The 24,016-nt window shown below is 39.7% G+C and overlaps 1 protein-coding gene across 1 annotated transcript in view; it reads right to left on the bottom strand.

The window, feature by feature from the left end:
* LOC126161742 (rootletin) overlaps nucleotides 1-24,016 on the bottom strand; it is a 267,518-nt gene that overhangs the window by 197,390 nt on the left and 46,112 nt on the right. The window contains exons 8-9 of the mRNA XM_049917782.1: nucleotides 12,237-12,348; nucleotides 3,913-4,149 (exon numbers count right to left, since the gene is read on the bottom strand). Of these exons, the coding sequence (XP_049773739.1) occupies nucleotides 3,913-4,149; nucleotides 12,237-12,348 (349 nt within the window). The remainder of the gene's footprint in view (nucleotides 1-3,912; nucleotides 4,150-12,236; nucleotides 12,349-24,016) is intronic.

The following is a 24,016-nucleotide window of genomic DNA, read 5'->3' as shown; positions in this document are numbered from 1 at the left end:
ATGTTAAAAACGTATGATCTGACAATGCACAGAGAAACTGTGTGATTGTTCATTTGTTGCAGCTTATGTGGGAAACTATTATTTTTTTCATCATTTCCTTTGGAGTGATCTCATTCACATTCATACGAACACCTATATCGGGCAAGGAGGCATATTTCACTCACTCATCAGGTGTACTAGTTAGGTGCATTGATAAGAGATTACTATCATATGATGCGTGTGCTGTCAGAATGCTGTGTATGACACAACAGACGAGTTTTCCAGTGGATGATTTGGATGACTTGTCACCTTGTCATCAAACATTTGTGGTTCCCATTTGAAAACCACTTGCTTTAGGCTGCTAATAGAGTAGTTGTGCAGAATGAACAGTCATTGTATGTCCCTACTTTACAGCTCGCTGTTGCAAACAGACGTTAAACCACAACACAGACTTGAATAAAGCAAACAGTGAAAAAAACAAAATAAGTAAACTGGCATGAGGGAGGTTTGTATATGGCTCACCTGCTTGGCATTCCAACACTGTAACCACCTAACCACGACGCCATTTGTTGTGCTGGTAGCTCTATACCCACTTCTTGTTCTCAGATCAGTCACTGTTTCTATTTTGCTTTTTTTTTCCTCCACTGTCCAGGGCACCTTTTTCCTGTTTTTACACTTGATCAGTCTTCAGTTTTTGATGGGCTGTCCACTGGGCCCTCTTACCACTATATTTGAGGGACAGGGGAGGGTGCAGGAGGAGGGGGGCAATGCAGAGTTTCCCTTGTGACAGTCTAGTCGGTAGAGAACTTGGCCATGAAAGACAAAGGTGCCAGGTTTGGTCCTGCTCCAGTACACAGTTTTAATCTGCCAGGAAGTTTTCAAATCAGCACATACTCTGCTGCAGATAGAAAATTCATTATGGAAACAAAACAACATGAATATAAGTATGTGAGCGGTGACTATGAAAATAACTGGAAACCATATTCCAGCAGACAATTTTTTTAAGCTGTAAGCAACATAATACTCAAATCCAGTTACCTCCACTTTCAATAACCCCTGTTCAAGCCTTGGCTGATTTGGAAATTGATAACAATGCCTTTTTTAATTTATCAGTAAATGCTTTATAATATTGTCTTGTACAGCTGAGAAATTAAAATAAAGCACACACACAGAAGATATTTCTTTTCAGTTAGTTTAGTATGTTTATGTTGTTGTTGTTGTTGTTGTTATGGTCTTCATTCTGAAGACTGGTTTGATGCAGCTCTCCATGCTACTCTATCCTGTGCAACCCTCTTCATCTTCAAGTAACTACTGTAACTTACATATTTCTGAATCTGCTATCTGTATTCTTCTCTTTGTCTCTGTTATGGTTTTTAACCCCCTCACTTTTCTCCAGTACTAAATTGGTAAGCCCTTGATGTGTCAGAATGTGTGCTACAAAATGATTCCTTCTTGTCAGGTTGTACCACAAATTTCTTTTCTCCCAAATTCTATTCACTATTTCCTCATTAGTTACACAATCTACTCATCTAATCTTCAGCATTCTTCTGTAGCTTCACACTTTCAAAAGCTAGTGTTCTATTCTTGTAGAAACTGTTACACTTTCATAGATGGCTACACTTCATACAAATACTTTCAGAAAAGACTTCCTGACACTTAAGTCCATACTTCATATTAACAAATTTCTCTTCTTGCCGTTGCCTGTCTACATTTTATATGCTCTCTATTTTGACCATCATCATCATCAATTATTTTACTGCCCAAATAGTAAAACTCATCTACCACTTTAAGTGAAACTTCCCAGCAGATAAAAACTGTGTGCCAAATCGAGACGTGAGCTCGGTAGAGCACTTGCCCGCGAAAGGCAAATGTCCTGAGTTCGAGTCTTGGTCCAGTACACAGTTTTAATCTGCCAGGAAGTTTCATATCAGCTCACGCTCTGCTGCAGAGTGAAAATCTCATTCTACTAATTTAAGAGTCTAATTTCCTAATCTAATTCCCTCAGCATCACTTGATTTAATCTGACTACATTCCATTATCCTCGTTTTGCTTTTGTTGATATTCATCTTACATCCTCCTTTCAAGATACTGTCCATTCTGTTCAACTGCTCTTCCAAATCCTTTGCTGTCTCTGACAGAATTACATTGTCATCGACAAACCTCAAAGCTTTTATTTCTTCTCTCTGGGCTTTCATTTCTACTCCAAATTTTTCTTTTGTTTCCTTTACTGCTTGCTCAATATACAGATTGAATACCATCGAGGATAGCTACAACCTTGTCTCACTTCCTCCCCAACCACTGCTTCCCTTTCATGCCCCTCGATGTAAATAGAATTTTAAAACCTGTCAGCATCTGCTTTCTTTGGATTTGGAATATTATATTCTTCTTTAAGTCTCAGTGTATTTTGTCTGTATCTTGCTCACTAGATAGAAGAGTTTTGTCATGGCTGGCTCAATCAAGGCTATCAGCTCTAACAGAACACTGTCTACTGTCAGGGCCTTGTTTCGACTTAGGACTTTGAGTGCGCTGTCAAATTCTTCACACAGTATCATATCTTCCATCTTATCTTCATCTACGTCCTCTTCCATTTCCATTATATTGCCCTCAACTATGTTTCCTTTGTACAGACCCTCTATATACTCCTTCCACCTTTTGGCTTTCCCTTCTTTGCTTAGGACTTGTTTTCTATCCGAGCTCTTGCAATTCATACATGTGGTTCTCTTTTCTCCAAGGTTCTCTTCACTGTTCCTGTAGGTGGCATCTATCTTTCCCCTAGTGATAAGTGCTTCTAAATCCTTACATTTGTCCTCTAGCCATTCCTGCTTAGCCACTTTGAAATTCCTGTTGATCTCATTTTTTATGTGTTTATATTCCGTTTTGCCTCCTTCATTTACTGAATTTTTGTATTTTCTCCTTCCATCAATTTAATTCAATATCTTTTGTGTTACCCATGGATTTCTACTAACCCTCATCTTTTTACCTACACGCCTCTGCTGCCTTCACTATTTCATCTCTCAAAGCTACCCATTCTTCTTCTACTGCATTCCCACCCCCCTGTTCTTGTCAATCGTTCCCTAATGCTCTATCTGAAACACTCAAAAACCTTCAGTTTATCCAGGTGCCATCTCCTTAAATTCCTACCTTTTTGCAGTTTCTTCAGTTTTAATCTGCGGTTCATGACCAATACATTGTGGTCACAGTCCAGATCTGCACCTGGAAATGTCTTACAATTTAATATCTGGTTCCGAAATCTCTGTCTCACCATTATATAATGAGTCTGAAACCTTCCGGTGTTTCCAAGTCTCTTCCACATATACAACCTCCTTTCAAGATTCTTAAACCAAGTGTTAGCTGTGATGTGCAAAATTCTACCAGGCAGTTCCCCTTTCTTTCCTTTCTTCAAGTCCAAATTCACCCTCTATTTTTCCTTCTCTTCCTTTTACTACTGTCATATTCCAGTCCCCATCACTATTAAATTTGTGTCTTCCTTAAATATCTGAATGATTTCTTTTATCTCATCACACATTTCTTCAATCTCTTCATCATCTGCAGAGCTAGTTGGCACATACATTTGTACTGCTGTGGTGGATGTGGGCATCATGTCCATCTTGGCTACAATAATGCGTTCACTATGCTGTTCATAGTAGCTTATCTGCGTTCCAATTTTTTTATTCATTATTAAACCTACTCCTCCATTACCCTTATTTAATTTTTTATTTATAATCCAGTATTCACCTGACCAGAAGTCCTTTTCTCCCGCCACCGAATTTCACTAATTCCCACTATATCTAACTTTAACCTATCCATTTCCATTTTTAAATTTTCTAACCTACCTGCCGAATTAAGGGATCTGACATTCCACACACTGACACACAGAATGGCAGTTTTGTTTCTCCTTATAGTATACAATATTAAAAACTAAAGTTCACTCACAGCAGCAGTTAAATCCTGACGAGCTCTTTCCAGAGCAGCCTTGTCTGCTCGCACACCGTCAAGTGCACGCTGAAGGCTGTCCTTGTCCTGCTGTAGCTGTGCTCCATGGGCTCGGCAAGTGTCCCACTGCACTGTTAATTCCGAAACACGGCTATTCAGGACATTCTGGGCTTCTTCAGCTGCTTCACACTGCTTTCTGCATGTCATAAGCTGCTCTCTGCTTGTCTGCAGCTTCACCTGTGTTATCAGGAAACACAAGAGAATCTTTAGAGAAAAGCTTTATTTGCCTGGGAACATTTAGCTCTATAGTACCACATATAAATTCAGCTACCAGACAAATAATACTGGGTGAGCCAAAAGGACTTTACATATTTGGAATGATAAGGAAATTTATTGAGATAACATACAGAATCAGTAGATGTGTTATTTTGTAGGAAACAACCTCAAGTTTGATTTACACAGTGAATCAGTACCACATTTTGACACCAGGAGTGGCTAATTTCACTGGTGTGAGGCATGCTCACTGTGTGTTTGGTTTCATGAAACAAGATCTGCAACACCTGTTCGGTGTAAATTTTGCACTCAGTATGCCAAAGAACCTCCAAGTAGACCTAAAATTTACTCTTGGTACAATAACTTTGTTGAAATGGGTTGTTAACTGCGATGTGATAAATAACCAGGATGCCTGCTTGTTGATGATTAAATTCTGCAGGATAGAGAGAGCTTTGACCACAGGCCATAAAAATCAACAGGACATGCATCATGTGAGATGGTATTCCACAAAATGCTGTTTGGCAAGTACTGTGAAGACATTTATACTTGAAACCATGCAGATTTTTGATGGCACAGCACATAAGTGATGCAGATAAGGTTGCTCATGTGGAATTATGTGGGGAAACATTGCACTGGATAGAGGACAATGAGACATTCCTGAACACAACCATTTTCAGTGATGAGTCAACATTTCATATAGTGGCATGGTGAACGCCCATGACTGCAGAACATGGGCAGTGAAGACTGACATGCAACCCTGGAACACATTTGTGACAGCCCCAAAGTTAAGATCCACATGCAACCCTGAAACACGTTTATGACATCCCCAGAGATAATCTGTTTTGTGACTTTACAGAGTGAAAGAGTATGGTCCTTTTTTCATCATGGAGGAAACTGTCACTGGTACTGTGTATCTGGATCTGCTTGAAAACTTTTTATTACCAGCAAGACAGTGTACCACCTCATTTCCTCATGGAAGTTTGAGGTTTCCTCGATAATCACTTTCCAGGTTGGTGGATTGCCTGTGAAGGGCCAATCGCTTGGCCATCTCGCTCTCCAAACTTGACACCATTGGATTTCTTTCTCTGATGTTTCATTACAGACCGTGTGTACGTTCCTCCCCTACCAGGCAATTTAGCTGACCTGAAAAATTGAATATACTCAGCCAATGCACAAGTTACATCCGATTTGCTGCAATGAGTGTGGGAAGAAATTGATTAACGGTGGAATGTTTGCCACATCACAAATGGTAGTCACATCACACCAAAAAGACACTTGATGCCTTTAAGTGAAAGTTGTGGCTGTTGGCTACAAAATGACATATCTGCTGGTTCTGTAAGTCATCTCAATAAATTTCAATATCATTCCAAAGTTATAAAGTCCTTTTTGACTCACCCTGTATAGAAAATATAATGTTGCAAAGTTTTCACGAAACACAAATTTATGGAGAGGACCACATCACAGGTGCATTTATGTAACAGTTTAGTCTGGACTGGAATTTATTAATAATACTTAAAAACTTTATCGATTTCAGTTAACAGCCATCTTCAGAACTAAATGCAAATTGCAACATGATTTAGATAAGATATCTACAGGGTGTGAAGAGTGGCAATTGATTCTAAACAATAAAATGTGTGAGGTCATCCACAGGAATACTAAATGGAATTGATTAAATTTAGGTTACATGATAAACTGCACAAATTTAAAGGTTGTAAATACAACTAAAGGAACTACAGTTACAAGCCACTTAAACTGGAATGATCATGTAGATAATGTTGTAGGGAAAGCAAACAAAAGCTGCATTTTATTGGCAGAACATTTGGAAGGTGCAACAGATCTACTAAAAAGACTCCCTACACTATGCTTGTCCGACCTCTTCCAGAGTATTACTGCGCATTATGGAATCCTTACCAGTTAGGATTGATAGAGGTCATGGAAAAAGTTCGAAGAAGGGCAGATCACTACATACCATCATGAAATAGGGGACAATTTCATGGATATGATGCGCCGATTGGGATGGCAGTCATCAAAACAAAGGCTTTTTCATTATGGGGAGATCTTTTTATGAAATTTCAATCACATTTCTCATTGCGAGGAGATCTTTTATGAAATTTCAATCATCATCTTTCTCTTCTGAATGTAAAAATATTTGTTGACAACCATCTACATAGGGAGAAATCTACATACGGAGAAATTATCATTGTAATAAAATAAGAGAAATTAGAGCCTGCATGGAAAGATTTGTGTGTTCTTTTTTCCATGTGCTATTTGAGAGTGGAATGGGAGAGAAATGGTGCGAATGTGGTTTGATGAAACATCTACCTGAATTGCAAAGTAGCCATGCAGATGTAGAAAACAAAAGAAACAGATATGGAAGGATGGAAGTGAGAAAGGAAAGTTAGGATTTACTGTCCTATTGACAATGAGATCATTAGTTAAAGAGCTGTAGTGCAGACTGAGAAAGGATAGTGAAGGTAACCGGCTCTGTTCTTTTCAAAGGAAACAAACCATAATTTGCCTTTGACAATTAGGCAAAGCACAGAAAATGTAACTTTGAGTGGCTGGACAGAAATCTGAACTGTTGTCCTCCTAAATGCAAGATGGCAGTATTTACCACCTTGCTCAATAAAAATACAAGGTGATAAGTATTGAACTACACGAAAAAACATAAATTAGTTACAAACTATGGTTTGCACAGACTTTATTCAACATGTAAATGTCACTACAGATATTCAGATTTAGGTTATGACACCTTTGATATGCCTTCCATCATTGGCGATGATGTGGTGCAGACAAATAGCGAAATTCTGCATGACCTGCTGAAGTGCTGGAACATCACTGCTGTCAATGACCTCCAAAGCGGCTGTTTTAAGCTCAGCAATGATTTTGGGGTGGTTGTTGTACACCTTGTCTTTACCATAGCTCCACAAAAAGGAGTTGCATGTGTTCAGAACCAGAGAATATGGTGCCCAATGAGGCCCATGCCAGTGGTCTCTGGGTGCCCTGGGGCCAGAATGCAGTCCCTGAGGTGCTCCTCCACGACATCAAACACTCTCCTGCTTCGATGGGGTCGAGCTCTGTCTTGCATGAACCATGTCTTCTCGAAATTAGGCACACTTTGGATAAAATGGATGAAACCCTCTTTCAAAACCTTTACATACCGTTTGGTAGTCACCGCAGAGTCAAGGAATATCGCACCAATTATTCCATGACTGGATATTCCACACCACACAATCACCTGTTGAGGACGAAGAGACTTCTCGATGGTGACATGTGGATTCTCAGTCCCCCAAATGTGCCAATTTTGCTTATTGACAAACCCATCCAAATAAAAGTGGGCTTTGTCGCCAAACCAAATCATCATGCACATACTAATTTCTATCATGTCCCGGGGCCAATCATGCAGTTTAAACATCCTAATGCAAACCATTCAGGAGTAATGACAGGTTTATTTCGTACAGTTCAATAACTGTCACCCTGTACATACAAGGTATCTTGACAGACTAGTATATACCAGTACCTTTAGCAAATGCTAACATGTAGTTACACTTAAACAGTTTATTGGTCTAGCCAATAGCCACAGAAAAGGAACAGATATACTGTAGACAAACCAGAACATGTCAGTATCCCTAGCAAGTAAGCACTTGCCAATGGTAGTGGTATGTACTAACCTGACAAGATACCTTATATCTACATGTTTCATATTTTTCTTAAGATAGCTGTTGGCCAAAACCCACAAAGAATTCCATTAGGATTCTTCCAATAAACCTGAGTGTGGCACCTGATTGCCCCATGGCTACATTTATGTTGTCATTCTGCCTTAAATTTATCTGGCCATTTATTTCTGCTTCTAGTTGCTTATTTTTTTTTTTATTGTTGGTTCCATTGATGCCAATGGCATTAAAGTTTCTAGGATATGGAATGAGTCTGCATTTTTACAATATTTACACCCATTAACTTCTTATAAATTTTATAATAATGGATACAGTAGAATACAATTGAGGTGTAACATGTCATTCATAGGAGACATTCCACATCCTTGATATCCAATGGCTGACGAAAAATATTCATGGGTAAAGGTAGGTAGTAAGTAGGAAGTCCCCCACTTTTGGGACTTTTTTTATGGTTTGTGCAGATTGAAATTGTAATGATTGTGTGCTATTGGCAATGCAGGCTGTGGACTGTCGCTTCTACCTGCTCGATGGTGTCATTTGCTCTGTGGTACCACGAGGGAAAGGCATGACGCGCACGTGACCTCCATGTCAGAAAAGAAACCATTACAGCATTGCTGTTCAGATTTTACTGTACTCTGGTTCTGAGTCTTGTGTGAAACGGTCACATGACATCATCTAACTGGAATGTAATGCATGTATAGTCAATTCATTAAGAGAAGTTAGAATTGTACATTACAGGTAATACACTGAGTTCAACTTCTTAGAGTGTGTTCTCCTGGAATAAGGAAAGTCTCTTTCAGCGTCTTTGACATGATGCATCGAAGACCATGGGGGAGAAGCTATGTCACGGTTCAAGGGTACTGAATAGCAGGACCCCTGCAGCATTAGTATTGCTCAGCGAATGTGAGAAAAAGTAAGATAAGCAAGAAACCTAGCAAGATGCACAAGTTACAGATCAACTACTGGACTGTTTAAATGGGCTATTCTAAACACTCTCATTAGAGGAATAAATACCATAGAAACATTCACAATATGGTGGATTCATTATAGTATGTATACCACCTAATGTTACATCATAATACACGAAAAAAATGATACACACAATACAACAAGATATCACAAATAACATTTATGTACACATTATGAGACATTCACTTAAGTAATATCCTTGTAGTTAAACGTCAATATGATTCCATTTATGATAAAAAAATCATATTTACCAGAATGCTTGCATTAAATGGGACAACTAAGTTATACAATAAAACTACATACATGCACACCAATTTATGAAAAATTCACTGAGTAGAATGAGTCTCACAACAGATATTCTTCCACTTTCCTTTTCAATTTAGATGTTTCAAGAGATAGACTTTTTATGTCTGTACGCAGAGTGCTGAAAACTTTCAGGCCTGAATAATTTATCCTTTCTGTACAAGGACGAAGGTCATCTGGTTACTATTTAACTCCTGTTTTGGACCTCATATTGTAGCCAAGATATGCACTACTGGTTTTGGAAAGGGAGCAAGTTTTATTAACAGAACACACAAGGGAGAATATATACCAAGACATCATTGTAGAAACCTGTAGTTTCCAGAACAGATTCCTGCAAGAGAGTCTTGGGTGAATACCACTCGTGATGTGTTTACCTCTCTTCTGATTGATGAAACACTTGTTCATCACATGCTGATTACCTCAAAAAATGACACTGTAAGATGACAGTGCACTGAAAAATCCACAGGAAGCAGCTCTGATGGCATCTATGTGTGCAGATGATGCAATTATTTGGAAGGAAAAAGTTGCAGAATGAAGTCTTTTTGCCAGATCTAAGATACGGCAGGACCAATTTAATTTGCTATCAACTTACACAACCAAGAATTTAGCAGAGTCCACTTGCTAGATACTTCCTAGATACTTGGTGGTTATGACTAATTCTGGTGACTGATGGCCAAATAATATCAGGTCTTATCATCTATTTATACCCATTACATTACATTGCTGAATTGCAGATGATAATCTTTGCACTAGGTGCAGATCACCTTCAAGACACTCTGCATTTTGTAGTACTCTCCAATGGATGTCATCTCCCTCTATGTAACTGTGTCATCAGTAAACAACCACAGAGACCCATAGACATAATATGCCAAGTCATTTAAATACATATTGTGTACAATAGTGATCCCATAACACTATCTTGAGAATGCCCACATCAACATGCAATCTTCTATTTGGATAATGTGAATGAACCGAGAACATTTTCACATGACTGATCCTTTTGGAATAATTGTTAGTTCCTTCAGAGTTGCTCAGTCTCTAGAAAAGCCATCACATAGGAGCACAAAGTATTTTTTATAATTCTACAGCCTATTAATATGAGTTAGACATATCTATAGCTATGTACATCACAGTCTTGCAACCCTTTTTTAGGTTGAAATGACTTGTGCCTTTTTCAAGTCACATAGAACACTGTAACTCCAGACACTCACAATAAATTATTGCAAGCAATATGGCCACAATATTTTATTAGTCTCTCTCTCTCTCTCTCTCTCTCTCTCTCTCTCTCTCTCTCTCCCCCTGCTTTTATTTCACAGTGCCTATATTGTAACTGGTTTGTAAGTATTCTGTCACCCAAACATTCCTCAACATTTTCATAATGTACGAAAATAAAAGGCTAGAATTCTGAATTTTTGCACATTTATTAGTCCTCTGCACAAGACCATTTCAAGTTTACATATTTTTTCCAGCAATGTACAGCCTATTGTATGCCATAATTGTACGAGTCATTAGTTTGTCTCTGGAAAAAGTTCTCCACTGCGGAAATCACCTCATCACCACTGACAAAATGTTGTCCTGGCAATAATTTCCTCAGTCTTCGGAGAAGGAAGCAATTTGTGGGTGCTAGATCTGGCCAGTAAAACAGATCTGGAAAGATTTCATATTCTAAATGAGAACAAGTAGCCACAGTTAGCAGAGTGGCATGAATGAGTGCACTGTCATGCAGGAGTAGCACACCTTTCACAAGTTGTAACAGCCTTGATACCTTCCAATATTTCTGTCCACATGTGGACAGGGTAGTGGAGGTCCACTTGGTGTACTGCCAGTGCTTATACTGTGGTGTCAGTGCTGATGGCGCAATGCTACACGGGCGACCAATCAAATAACGTGAAATATATCCATAGTGGGCCTCCACTACATTGCCCACGAAAGACAGTATTCTGGTTTCACATTCTAGTCGGGTGCACAATTTTAATGTGCCATGAAGATTGAAAACAGCCACATTCCACTGCACCATGTTAGTTTCATTCTGGAAAAATCAAACTCTTTGTGGATTTTGGCTGACAACTACATTCAGAATCAAAAGAAAAGGAATATGGACAAGGTATCAAATAGGACTAGTTCATACCACACTAATTAGCAAGTACTTACTTGCTGATGACACTATCATGTACTAGTCTGACAAAAAAAACCTATATATCTTTTCTTTTTGTTTTGAATATGGCTGTTGGCCAAAGCTGTAAATTTCTTACACCTAATTGCTTGTGAGCACTTGCTAATGGTGCTGATATGTACAAGTCTTACAAGATACCTTCTATCTAATTTAGCAGATTGTGGTGGCACAGTGGTTTAGGCAGCTGATTTGCATATAGGAGGATGCCAGGTGAGATCCCTGTCCTGCTATTCAAATTTATGTTTCCTGTAGTTTCCAGGAATTGTTTATGGCACATTTTGGATTGGTTCCTTTTTAAACAGTTATTCACATTTATTACAACAATCCTTAACAAGCATAGCTCATACACAAAAGTTAAATATTCCAAAATGCTTGCTTAAACCATTCTTGAGGTGTGTTTGATAGTCTGTGACTCTTACTACGTTAAATTAACAGAGCAGAAAGAGAAGATTCCTGGAAGAGCTGCATGCTCTGTTTCAGTTTCCTTTACTCAGAGTGAAAGTGTCGTACAAGTGATTAAGAAAATTGCAGTGGAAAACATTGCAGAAAAGTGTTGTGTGTCTTGTGTAGCCTCACTCACAAAATACCGAGAGTCCACACATCAAAACAAGCCCTCAAATATCATTTCCTATATATATCTTGCACAATAACCACAACAATAAGACTATGCAAGAAGTAATGACAATGAGTCTTGCCTCGTACAATCTGCAAACAGAATAGGAAAGGAGGCAATAAATCTGATACAATATGGATTTTCTGTCACAAACCATATAGTGGTTTACAGAATATAGATGGAGACATAACATCATAAGTTTATGCACAGTACACACCCCTTGGCTAGAATACTCTAAGAGAAGGAACATTATATGATGTGACAAAAAAGATTAAAGGAAGCTGTCATCACCAGTGCGTGACTATATGGCAACATTTACCTGTAGTTCATGAATCTGTAGCTGGTATTTGTGCAGAGCTGCTTGAACTGCAGAAATTGTGCTCTCAGCAAATGCCTGAGATGTTGGCGTGCGCATGGAGCGCTTTGGTGACCTGTGTAAAATAGAAAATCGAACAATAAACTACATCCTATGATTTATCTACAGATTGGTTCACATGTTTAATATTTAAGTTAATGATATAGCAAGCTTTCCCTCGTACCCTCTTCCTTTCATATTATTCAGCTGAATTTCACATATTTTATTTTCTGAATTGTCCTAGGCACAATATCGTTTAGTGTCAAACAGTAATTGGCTTGTTCTTGTCAAAATGTTAATATAAGCTGCTGATCCACTTTTGTTTCCTTCTACATCCCTTCCAAAATACACATTAATTCTATTCACACTGTTGCTGTATGTAATAAAGTTTAAAAATCATAACAAATCGCTTTGTACAACTCAGTTGTTTTATTACATGCAATTCCTCTGTTTCTTTAGGGGCAAAATACAAATCAAAGTGATAATATGCAATAAAACAATTTTGTTAGAATATATTTTTGGTAATACACTAATTCCTGTCATCAGATCTCATACAGTATTCTAAACACCCCCACCCCTCCCCCCCTCTCCTTTTAAAAATCACGAACCTCTATATTTCATAATACTCTTTCCAGACTACTTATACTCCATGATTTATCGACTAACATCTGTCAAATACAATTGTACCTCCTACGATTTCCATACTATGGGCAATATTCCTCTAACTTATTCTGACTGTGCTCGATAAAATATATATCTGAAACAATTCAGAAGATCTTGATAGTATAGAAGGCTTTCTGACAACACAATTAGCAACACAAAAATGGGACAGGAAAAACCTAACAGAAACCTGTTGATGCGTTCTTGCTGGAATTACCATTGGAAATGTCACATAGGATTCATTTTCCATTTCCAAAGACTTTGAATGAAGCAGCAGACATTGTAGTGGCATTAGCTGAAATTGATATGGTCACCAAACTGTGGGGAAAGAAAGACATTTAACAATGGATATTAGATGTTTTAAATGTGGTTGTCAGGGTCATAATAATTACAATTGTAGGGAGTAGCAATGTCAACCATGTAAACATTTTGGACACTCCAAACAGAACTGCACATGCAAGAGTTTGCAGAGACAAAAGAAGATGGTCTTGGGAGAGACCTCTTACCCAACTGTTAAAGGGGGCAGGAAATAGTAAGTCTGCTAGACAACACTTGCAATAAAAGTTAGCCAGGTCACCTCTGATTCGCTAGGTGAAAGGAAAGTTGTGCAAATTCTTATTAGATACTTGATCTCAAGTAGTGGTGGCAAGTAAGAGTTTATTTGGTGAAGTAGAATTAAATCTGCCATGATGGAGGTTAAGCGGCATAGGTGGATTTCATGTAGGTCCACTCAATTTGGCAGTGCTCGGATTCCAAGTCGGGCGAAGTATCATCCAGGTGAGTACAGAAGTTTTCCCTATTGTTGACTGTCACTATGAAGTCATGACTTCATTTCATCTTGGTTTTACAGATGGAAATTCATCACTGTCACAAAGAAGGCCCGGCATGCCCGATAAACCTGCTGAACTGCATACAATGTCCTTTACAGTCAACTTGCGGAATAGCATACCAAAAAGATACTGGAATGTTAATTTGGGTAGGAGCTGATCTACCACTTAATTCTTTTTGTGAACATCTGCTTGAAAATAAAGAATTATATAAAGCACAATGTCAGGCCCCAGCTCTTGATTAATACGCATCTACAGAGAGGCAAGTTACGTGTTTATCTTTTCCTGTGTTTTCCTTGTAGTACATTTCTTATCTGTGGCACAGTTTTCATTTCTTCTGAACAGCCAGTTATGTAGGTCATTAACGCATCAGCATCCATTGGCGACACATCAGGAGGGTAGCAAATCATGTACCTAGGATTCTGTCTGCTTTTATAGTTTACTTCTTCATTTGGACTTGGTACGATGTGTGAATGCTATGTGCAGACAGAGGAGGAGCTGGCCACAGTTCACGAACAACTGAATGTGCTTTTTGCTATGGTCAGTCGTCTTGAGGCTGCTGCACTGCAGTGCAGCAGTGGCGGAGAATCTGGTGCATGTGGGATGCCTCAGGTGCTGCTCATTTTGCCCATGGGCTCTATTGCTGGGGCACCTTCTAGTGCACACAACATGGTGGATCCACCCTCATAGCAGTGTGAGTGGCAGGTGGTAATGCTTTAGCATCAATCAAGGTGGAGGGCCAATGTGGAGATTAGCCTCTCCCATTCACCCTGTGAGTGGGCAGGTGGCTGCTCCTTCAGCAGGCTCTGAGCAGGCACACAGGGGAGGGGTTTACTGGTTATCAGGAGCTCCAACATTAGGCATAACATGGAGCCCCTTAGACAGATGGCATTCAGGGCTGTAAAGAAAGCCAATGCACACTCGGTATATGTGCCAGGAGGCCTGGTCCGAGATATGGAGGTGGCCCTGCCTGTACCTACTGAATGTGCAGGGTGATGTCATCTGCAAGTTGTAGCTCCGTCTACACCAATAACATCTGTCGGATGGGTTCTGGGGCCATCCTCAGTTCATACAGGTGGCTGGTACAAGAGGTGAAGACTGCTGGCCTCTTGCATGGGGTGCAAGCAGAGCTTGCAATATGCAGCATTATTCCCAGAGTTGATCGTGGTCCTCTGGTTTGTAACTGAGTGGAGATTTCCAAACAAAGGCTTCGTTGACTCTGTGACAGTCTTGGCTGGCGATTTCGAGACCTGCATTATTGGGTGGGGATTCATAGGACTCCTCTTGATAGGTTCGGTGTGCACTACGCAAATGAAGCAGCTACTCGAGTAGCAGAGTACTTACAGAGTGCACATAAGGTTTTTTTAGGCCAGGTGGTAGTTTGAGATATTCTGATAAGCATTCACCAGTAGACACACAGCAAGGGAAATAAGACCATGTTAAGAGTACAGACATTTCGTCTGTCAAAATTTTATCAGTAAACTGTTGAAGTATTCATAACAAAGTTCCCAAATTTACTGCACTCCAGGAAAGTTCTCGCACTCAGATTATTCTTGTGACCGAGAGCTGGCTAAAAAACCCAAAGTGGAAAGCTCTGAGTTATTTAGCGAGTTGTGAAAAATATATCGGAAAGACAGGTTAGAGGCCATAGGAGGGGGAGTATTCATTGTAGTTGACAAGAACATCGTCTCTATTGAGGTCGAAGTTGAGTGTGACAGTAAAACTATCTGGCCATATATAACAGGTGTAAGTGAAACCAAGTTAATTGTTGGCAGCTTTTAGTGGCAGCTTGATTCCGTTGTGAGAATTATACACTCATTCAAAGAAATTCTATGGTCAGTAGTGATTTGAACATGTTTTCTGAAAACTGTCTCAAACAACTAGTTCGGCAGCTCACATGCAACAGAAATATCTTAGAGCTCATAGCTATGAACAGACTGGACCTTACTGACAACCTAAGTATAGAAAAGGGGATTAGTGATCATGATGTCATTATAGCAACTATGGTTAAGAAACTTAATAAATCTGTCAAGAAGGCTAGGAGAGTGTTTTTGCTAGACAGAGTAGATAAGCAGTTGCTAACATCTCACTTCGACAATGAACTGACATCACTTACTTCCAGTACGATGGATGTAGCGGAATTATGGACAAAGTTTAAATAGATTGTAAACTGTGGTCTGGAGAGTTAGGTGCCTAGTAAGTGGATTAAGGATGGAAAAGACCCACTGTAGTCTAATAATGAAATCTGGAAATGCTATGGGAACAGAGGCTGCTGCACTCTCAGTTTAAAAGAGAATGCACAAATGACAAGAAGCAAAGGTTAGTGGAGATTCGTGAGCCAATGAAAAAGTCTATGCACAAAGAATACAATTACCACTGTCATACCTTAGCATAAGATCTGGCAGAGAACGCGAGTATTTTCTGGTTCTATGTAAAATAACTAAGTCTCTCTCAGGCTTCCATCCAGTCTCTTGTTGAATAGTCCGGTGTGACAGTTGAAGATAGTGATGCAAAACCTAAAGTTTTAAATTGCACATTCAAGAAATGTGCAAAAATTCCACCATTTGACCAATGGACAAACACTCATATGGACAATGTAGTAAGAAAAAGGCAGGCAGATTGGGTTTAATGACCCATTAATACTGAGGTCATTAGAGACTTAGCACAAGCCTGATTGTGTTAAGGATGGGGAAGAAAATCAGCCATGCCCTTTCTAAGGAACTATCCCAGCATTTGCCTGGAGCAATTCACAGAAATCACATAAAACTAAAATCTGGATGGCTAGATGCACTTTCAAACCGTCATCCTCCTGAATGCGAGTCCAACATGGTAATAGGCATCCCTGGTGTAGAGAAACAACTGAAGGATTTGAAAGCAGATAAGTCACCAGGACCGGATGGAATTCCAATTCGGTTCAACAGAAAGTACTCTACAGTACTGGCCTCTTACCTAGCTTCCATTTATCCTGAATCCCTCATCCAGCACAAAGCAACTGGAGACAAGTGCAGGAGACTCATGTGTATAAGATGGATAAAAGAACGGACCTAACGTCAGTTTGCTGCAGCATCCTTGAACATATTCTTAGTTTGAATATAATATATTTTCTTGAGATCAAGAAGCTTATTTCCATGAATCAGCATCATTTTAGAAAGCATGGCTCATGCAAAACAGCTTGTCCTTTTCTCATATGTTATACTGCAAACTATGGATGAATGACAACAAGCAGATTCCATATTTCTGTATTTCCAGAAAGCATTCGACATGGTGACCAACTGCAGGCTGGTTCACAGATATGTAAGTGGCTCAAAGACTTTTTAAGTTATAGAACCCAACATGTTGTCCTCAATGGTGAATATTCATCAGAGACAAGGATATCATCAGATGCCACACAGAAGCATGATAGGACCACTGTCGTATTCTATATACATAAATGATTTGGCGGACAGTGTGGGCAGTAATCTGTGTTTTTTTTTTCTGATGGTGCTGTGGTGTAGGATGAGGTGTAGAAGTTGAGTAGCTGTGGGAGGATACACGATGACTTGGACAAAATTTCTAGGTGGGCTGATGAATGGTAGCTAGCTCTAAACGTGGAAAAATGTAAGTTAATGTGGATGAGTAGGAAAAACAAACCCATAATGTTTGGATACAGCATCAGTAGTATCCTGCTTGACACAGGCACAACGTTGAAATATCTTGGCATAACGTTACAAAGCAGTATGAAATGGAACGAATGTGTGAGGACTGTGGTGGGGAAGGTGAATGGTCAAATTCAGTTTATTGGGAGAATTTTTAAAAAGTGTGGCTCATCTATAAAGGAGACTGCATATAGGATTTTGATTTGACCTGTTCTTGGGTACTGGTTGAGTGTTTGTGATCAAAACCAGGTTGGATTAATTCGATTAAAAGAAGGCATTGAAACAATTCAATGGTGGGCTGCTAGATTTGTTACCGTTAGATTTGAAAAACACATAAAAGTTATGGAGATGCTTTGGGAACTCAAATGGAAATCCCTGGAGGGAAGCCGACCTTCTTTTTGAGGAACAGTATGGAAAAAATTTAGAGAACTGGCATTTGAAGTTGACTGCCGAATGATTCTACTGCCACCAACATACACTGCGTGTAAGGGCCAAGAAGATAAGATACGAGAAATTGGGGCTCATACGGAGGCATATAGACAGTCATTTTTCCGTTGCTCTATTTGTGAGTGGAATTGTGGAGGAATTGAACCAACTAGTAGTGGTACAGGGTACGCTCCGCCACATGCTGTATGGTGGCTTGCGGAGTATCTATGTAGGTGTAGATGTAGAATGTTTTACGTGACATAGTTTGTCATACACTATGTCATACATGCAGGAAATTGAGGGGAGCAGAGTTGTGTCTATCAGTATTTATAACCTTAGTTCTGAAGAAGTGAAGCTGTCACATGATATTCTGACAGCCAGCTCAGAAGTGATGGAAGAGAATGAGATAGGTATGGATTTCATGTCAGTTTATGTAGCATTGGGAAAGTCTGTCATTTTTAACTGCACTGAGGAGGAAAGTATCACATCTAGATGGAGAGGTTAAGGAGTATGTAGAGAGACCATTGAAAGAACACACTGAGTTATTTGATCCTCCAGGACCACTGCCTGCTATGCCCACTTATCGTATTCCCACTGGGAATGAATCGCCTGTCTATAAAAAGGTGTACGGAGTTCTACTGCAAGAAGGGATCAAAGAAGAGAGAAATAGCATCTTGTCCACATCTATTGTCATTGTGCAAAATAATTCATCAGATGGCAGTAACATACACAACTTTGGTGCAGCTACTGTTAGTTGAACCAAAAACAGTTACAGACACCTGCCCTATGCCTAATATTACAGAGATTAATCTAGGCCAGATTCAATGTTTTGCAAATATGGACCTACAAAGTGGGAATCATCACTTAGAAGCAATGCCTTTAGATCATCTGAAAATTGCATTCTCGACTCTGTATAAGTATTGTCATGTGCCATTTGGAATGATAAATGTGCCAGCAACCTTCCAGCACCTATTAGGTTTTGTATAACAAGGAATTAAAACAAAGCAATGTAGGATCTATTTAGAAGACAACATTGTGTTCTTCAAGGATTTACAGGAACATGTAGTGTGTTTACGTGAAGTCTTTGATCATTTATGTGCAGCACGATTGACACTCAGCCCAGAAATGAGCCATTCTGTGACACCATAAGACCGTTAGTTGGGCCAAATATTTGGCCTGGATGCATACCTGCTGAATTGCAACTTCTTGATGCTGTGAGAAATTTCCGTTCACTACTGAAAAGGAATTACAGACACATTTAGGCTTAGCTAATTTCTGTAGAAAATTGATTCAAAAATTCACTGAAATTGAAAAACCCCTCACACAATTATTAAAGAAAGGAGTAAAATTTGACTGGTGTCTGAATTGTGAAACAGGATTTGTAAATTTGAAAGATTTATTGACCACTAGTCCAGTTCTCACTTCTCCAGTCTATCAAAAACAAGTTATATTGTTGTGTGATGAAAGTAATTTTGTCGTAGTTAGCATTTTAAGCCAAAAATTAGATGGACAAGAACATCTCAGCAGCATATGTATCAAAGACATCTTATTAGTGCAGAGAAAAATTTTCAACTACTGAGAAAGAAATGTTAGCACTAATGTGTGGAGTAACTTATTTCTGCAATTATATGCATGGACAACAATTTTCAAAGTAATGTGGCATTGAAATGATTACTAGTATTCAAAAGACCTGATAAGTCACTTAGCTAGATGGGCAGTACAATGGGGTGAACTTGATTTTGAAGTACCGTATTTACTCGAATCTAAGCCGCACTCGAATCTAAGCCGCACCTGAAAAATGAGACTCGGAATAAAAGAAAAAAAAATTTCCCGAATCTAAGCCGCACGTGAAATTTGAGACTCGAAATTCAAGGGGAGAGAAAAGTTTTACGCCGCACCTCCAAATCGAAACAAAGTTGGTCCATTGTAATATAAGACACAATTTAGGTCGAATGAATAACGATACAGCTACAGTAGTTTGGTTCGAGTCGTAAGCTTAGCAGTTAAGCTTCACCAGGTAGCCATTGCTACGCGTCAGGCGCTCCGTCCGTATTTATACGGGTACCCTTCCTTTTTCACTTGCTTCGTCTGGTTTGAATCGATTGCTTATTTTGCTTTGATCTGATAAGTGCCGTTTTCTTTGTTACAGATGTCTACGTCACTCTAAGCTGAAAATGCATTACTGTACTATGTCACGTATTGTTTGTCGCATTCTGATAGTGTGTGTTTACGGCCTGTCGCCACTCGCGGCATGGCTTGCTTTTGTGATCGCTACTGCCGCTTACAATAAATAAAAAAAGGAGAGAGAGAGAGAGAGAGAGAGAGAGAGAGAGAGAGAGAGAGAGAGAGAGAGAGAGGAATCGTCTCATTAGCGAAACAATGGCAAAAGACTGCTATTTGTCGTTACTTACACTGCTGCTTTCTTTGATAATGTTTAACAAGAACCAAATAATAGACTGCGTATGATAGAACATGTTCTGAACGAGAGTTAGGCGAAAATTTTTCTCCGTTTGAAAATCTTTGCGGCCGCTTCTTTAGTACATCAAATTCTGCACAGAAATTAGAGTCATCTTGCCGTGCTTCATTTCTGACTGTATCACTATTAGGTATAAGAATAATACGAATATAAACATGACAGGATATGTACATTCTTCCGCGTTTGCTGTTGTCTCTCTCTCTACTTTCGTAGTTTATTAGGCAGACAGGAATTAAACGAGATAGCAGCAAACACGAAGGAATACATGGCAAAATGTTTATATTTGCATTCTTTCTTATGGTGAAGAGAATACTGCATGTGATTCACATTTCATCAGGTTCCTATTAGCAACCATCTCTTCTCACAGGTAGGAAAAAATTTAGAATGTAGAGTTGGCCATATCGACAAACATCCCAACGGTCTTGCCAGTCGGATTTTCGTAGTACATTGAAATTCTGCTACATTCGAAAATGAACAATACGGAATTTGTACTTACTTCGTTGGATAATGTATGAAAATGCAGTGGTCGAAACTCAGGGTGGAGAAAAAAAGCTCGTCTTCCACCCTTTTTTTAAAAAAAAATTATTTACTGACGCAGAGGTTTTGGCGCCAGTATTTATCTTTGTGCCTACAAAGCATGCCTGTATAGCGCTACATATATTCGACGGGAGAAGTTAGTTGTGGCAGCACCTACCAACATTTTTCAGAACTTCCGCTTGCTTTGCACTCGATTCTAAGCCGCAGGCAGTTTTTTGGATTACAAAAACCGGAAAAAAAGTGCGGCTTAGATTCGAGTAAATACGGTAGTACACTGACCGGGTAAATCACTCAGAAATGTAGTTGATCTTAATTACAAAATATACGCTATGGAATGCGCCAGTATAGACACAGACGAATGATGAGAGGCACTTAGACTGTCAGTGATTTGCAAAACAGCCACAATTTAGCATGGAAGACAGATCACTGTACAGGGAGACAGAGGTGGGTTACACATAGAAGTACCACCAGAATCATGAAACAAAGTATTGACGGCCGCACACAATTCAATTTTAGCTGGACACAGTGGCTGTTGAGCCACAGAATACAGAGTAGCACACAATTACTGGTGGATAGCAGAAAATCAAGATTTAAACCATTATGTCAAAAATCATGTGCCAAGCACACAAAGAGCGAAACTCGTTCACCGAAAGATTACATTGCAAAAGTTACTAGAGGTTGATAAACCATTTCAGACGATTGGCATGGATATACTTGAACAATTTGTTCAAACATCAGTGGAAACTGTCGTGTGCTTTTCATGTCCATGATAGCCATAACTATCCAGCAGGTGGTGCAAGCGATGGTTAACAAATGGATACTAAAGTTTGGAACACTTGAGACAGTGATAACGGACCAAGGAATGAATTTTATGTCTAATTTAATGAAGTGGTTGTGCCAGTTATTAAACATTAAGAAATTCAGCATCAGTGCATTACACCCACAAGCAAATGAACACATTCAAAACAGAGAGTACAGACTTATGCCCATATGAGGCCATTTTTGGTCAGAAGATGCTATCTCTTTTTCAGCTGTGTAGGATTTATCAGTGGCTCAAAATTTCTTGAAATTGTTGAAAAAGATCTGGCACGAAAGCCCGGGAAAGACAGGAAAGTACCCATACAAAAATTAAACCTTACCAAAGTATCATGTTGGACAATGAGTGATGCCAACCAAACCGTATGCACCAAAGAGAGAGACTAACAAATTTGGTGTGCATTACCAAGGGCTCTCTCAAGTAATAGAAATTACATCCTCTTTTAATGTTAAACTGTAACTATCAACCCACACATCAGCAGTGCATGTAAGTCACGTGCCCCATTTTAAAGGAACCCCAGTGGCGCTGCCCCATTTCCACCAATACCTTCAGAAGAGGAGAAGGGGCTGTCTGGGTAAAGGGAAAAGAAGTGTAAAATCAGGCAAGAAAAATAAGACACTCCTATAGTCGTTCCATCACATCGCTATGCTCTTAGGCCATCAACAGGAATAATAATAAACTGATAAGAAGATTTAGGGGCACCACTACTACCCAAGAGCAAGAGGGAGCAGCTCTTGCACCAGGTGTCGAGTTTGGGACAAATGGGAAAAGGGACACAGGATGCTTCGTCATAATAAGTCTGCCATGTGGCTGTGGGGTGACAGAAGGCTCTCAACATATGTCCACTAACAAGTGGCACATTCTTCACACAGCAACCAGATGTAATACTATCTTATCATCAGTGGACTCTGAGGTTGGATTGTAATGCTTGTGCTAAGGAAAATGAAATTCAGCAGTTAGAAGACTAAAACTTGAGTTGATAAACAAGACAAAATTTCAGCGATACACAGCGAGAATACCACTGGCTACTGTCAGTTCCTATACAATTATAGAGTCAGCTGTGCCAATCTGTGGAGTCTCATGCATTGGACAAAAAAGGGTTGGAACTATGTAAACTGAAGGGAGAGGAGAGGAGAGGGGAGGGGTGGGGAGGGGAGGGGAGGGGAGGGGAGGGAAAGGAACTAAAGGTGCATTGGGACTCTATGTCGAATCAGCAGTGATGAGTGAAAATGTGAGCCAGACTGGGACTCGAATCCAGAATCTCCTGCTCACTAGGTGGTTGTGTTAACTACTATACCACATGGACACAATGTTTATTGCAAATGCATGAGCTATCCCAGCCTGCTACATGGCTGACTCACATACCCACTAGCACCACCTATCTGCAGTCCCCATCCATCTTGTCCCATGCTCACTAATTTTTGATCCCCACTGGAGGTCAAACGTAAATGTGCATTTGCACTAAAGGTTGTGGATTCATTGCACAATGAGGCAAATCAATTATATGATTGTATGGTGTCAGAAAGAACAGACAAACAGATGTAGAAGTCAACCTGGGAACAGTAGACCTAAACACCATACAGCTTACCAGTCTTAAAAAGGACAGCTGCTCTCTTTGGCTGCAACACTGATGTCCTACATTTGGGCATTTGTTGACGCCACTAATCATGGTGTGGGCATACTCTGGGAGCATTTGGATATTGTAGACATCCAGTTAATGACTGCACACATACAATCATTTAACACTGATACTCCTGCACCCAGCTCTGTTTCTAGAAGGTTTACACAAGATTCAAGCTAATATACCTGCACCATTAGGGTTGCTTACAGTGATGGGAAAAAAATTTATCACTATACTATTACATGGCCACCATTACTAGTACACGAGAGTGCACATGGGTGAAAATTCAGGGAAGGTAGTGTAACAGAATAGAACACAAACTGTGCTCTGTGCCCTAGACAAACTAATGGATCCTGAGCATGGATTGGCTTCAAACAATGCCCTGTCTGTTCAGCAACTTCAGGAAGAGTAAGCCCCTTCCATAATGCTGCTTTGCGTGTCAATGGCCTGGGACATTGGCCAACCTCTACGATACTTCTGTAGTTCAACCCACTGTGTGTGTCTACAGATGGCCCTTGCTGACTGACCCTGTTCCACACATTTATGTGTGACACAGAAACACAGCCCTTTCTACAGAGTCAGCACTGGGGCCACTGCATTTAGAGTCCTGAGGGGACCAGCCTGTCACTGTCAAACAGCTGAGCAGTGGTATGATATCCAATGTCTGCGGTCAACACCATATCAATGATGCTGCCATCACTACCATCTCCAGGCCTCGAACCTCTGTCATGGAGCAAGGTGGCAC

This window comes from Schistocerca cancellata, chromosome 2 (genome assembly GCF_023864275.1).
Source record: "Schistocerca cancellata isolate TAMUIC-IGC-003103 chromosome 2, iqSchCanc2.1, whole genome shotgun sequence".
In the NCBI taxonomy this organism is placed as follows: Eukaryota; Metazoa; Arthropoda; class Insecta; order Orthoptera; family Acrididae; genus Schistocerca; species Schistocerca cancellata.
This window is presented reverse-complemented; position numbering and strand designations above follow the sequence as displayed.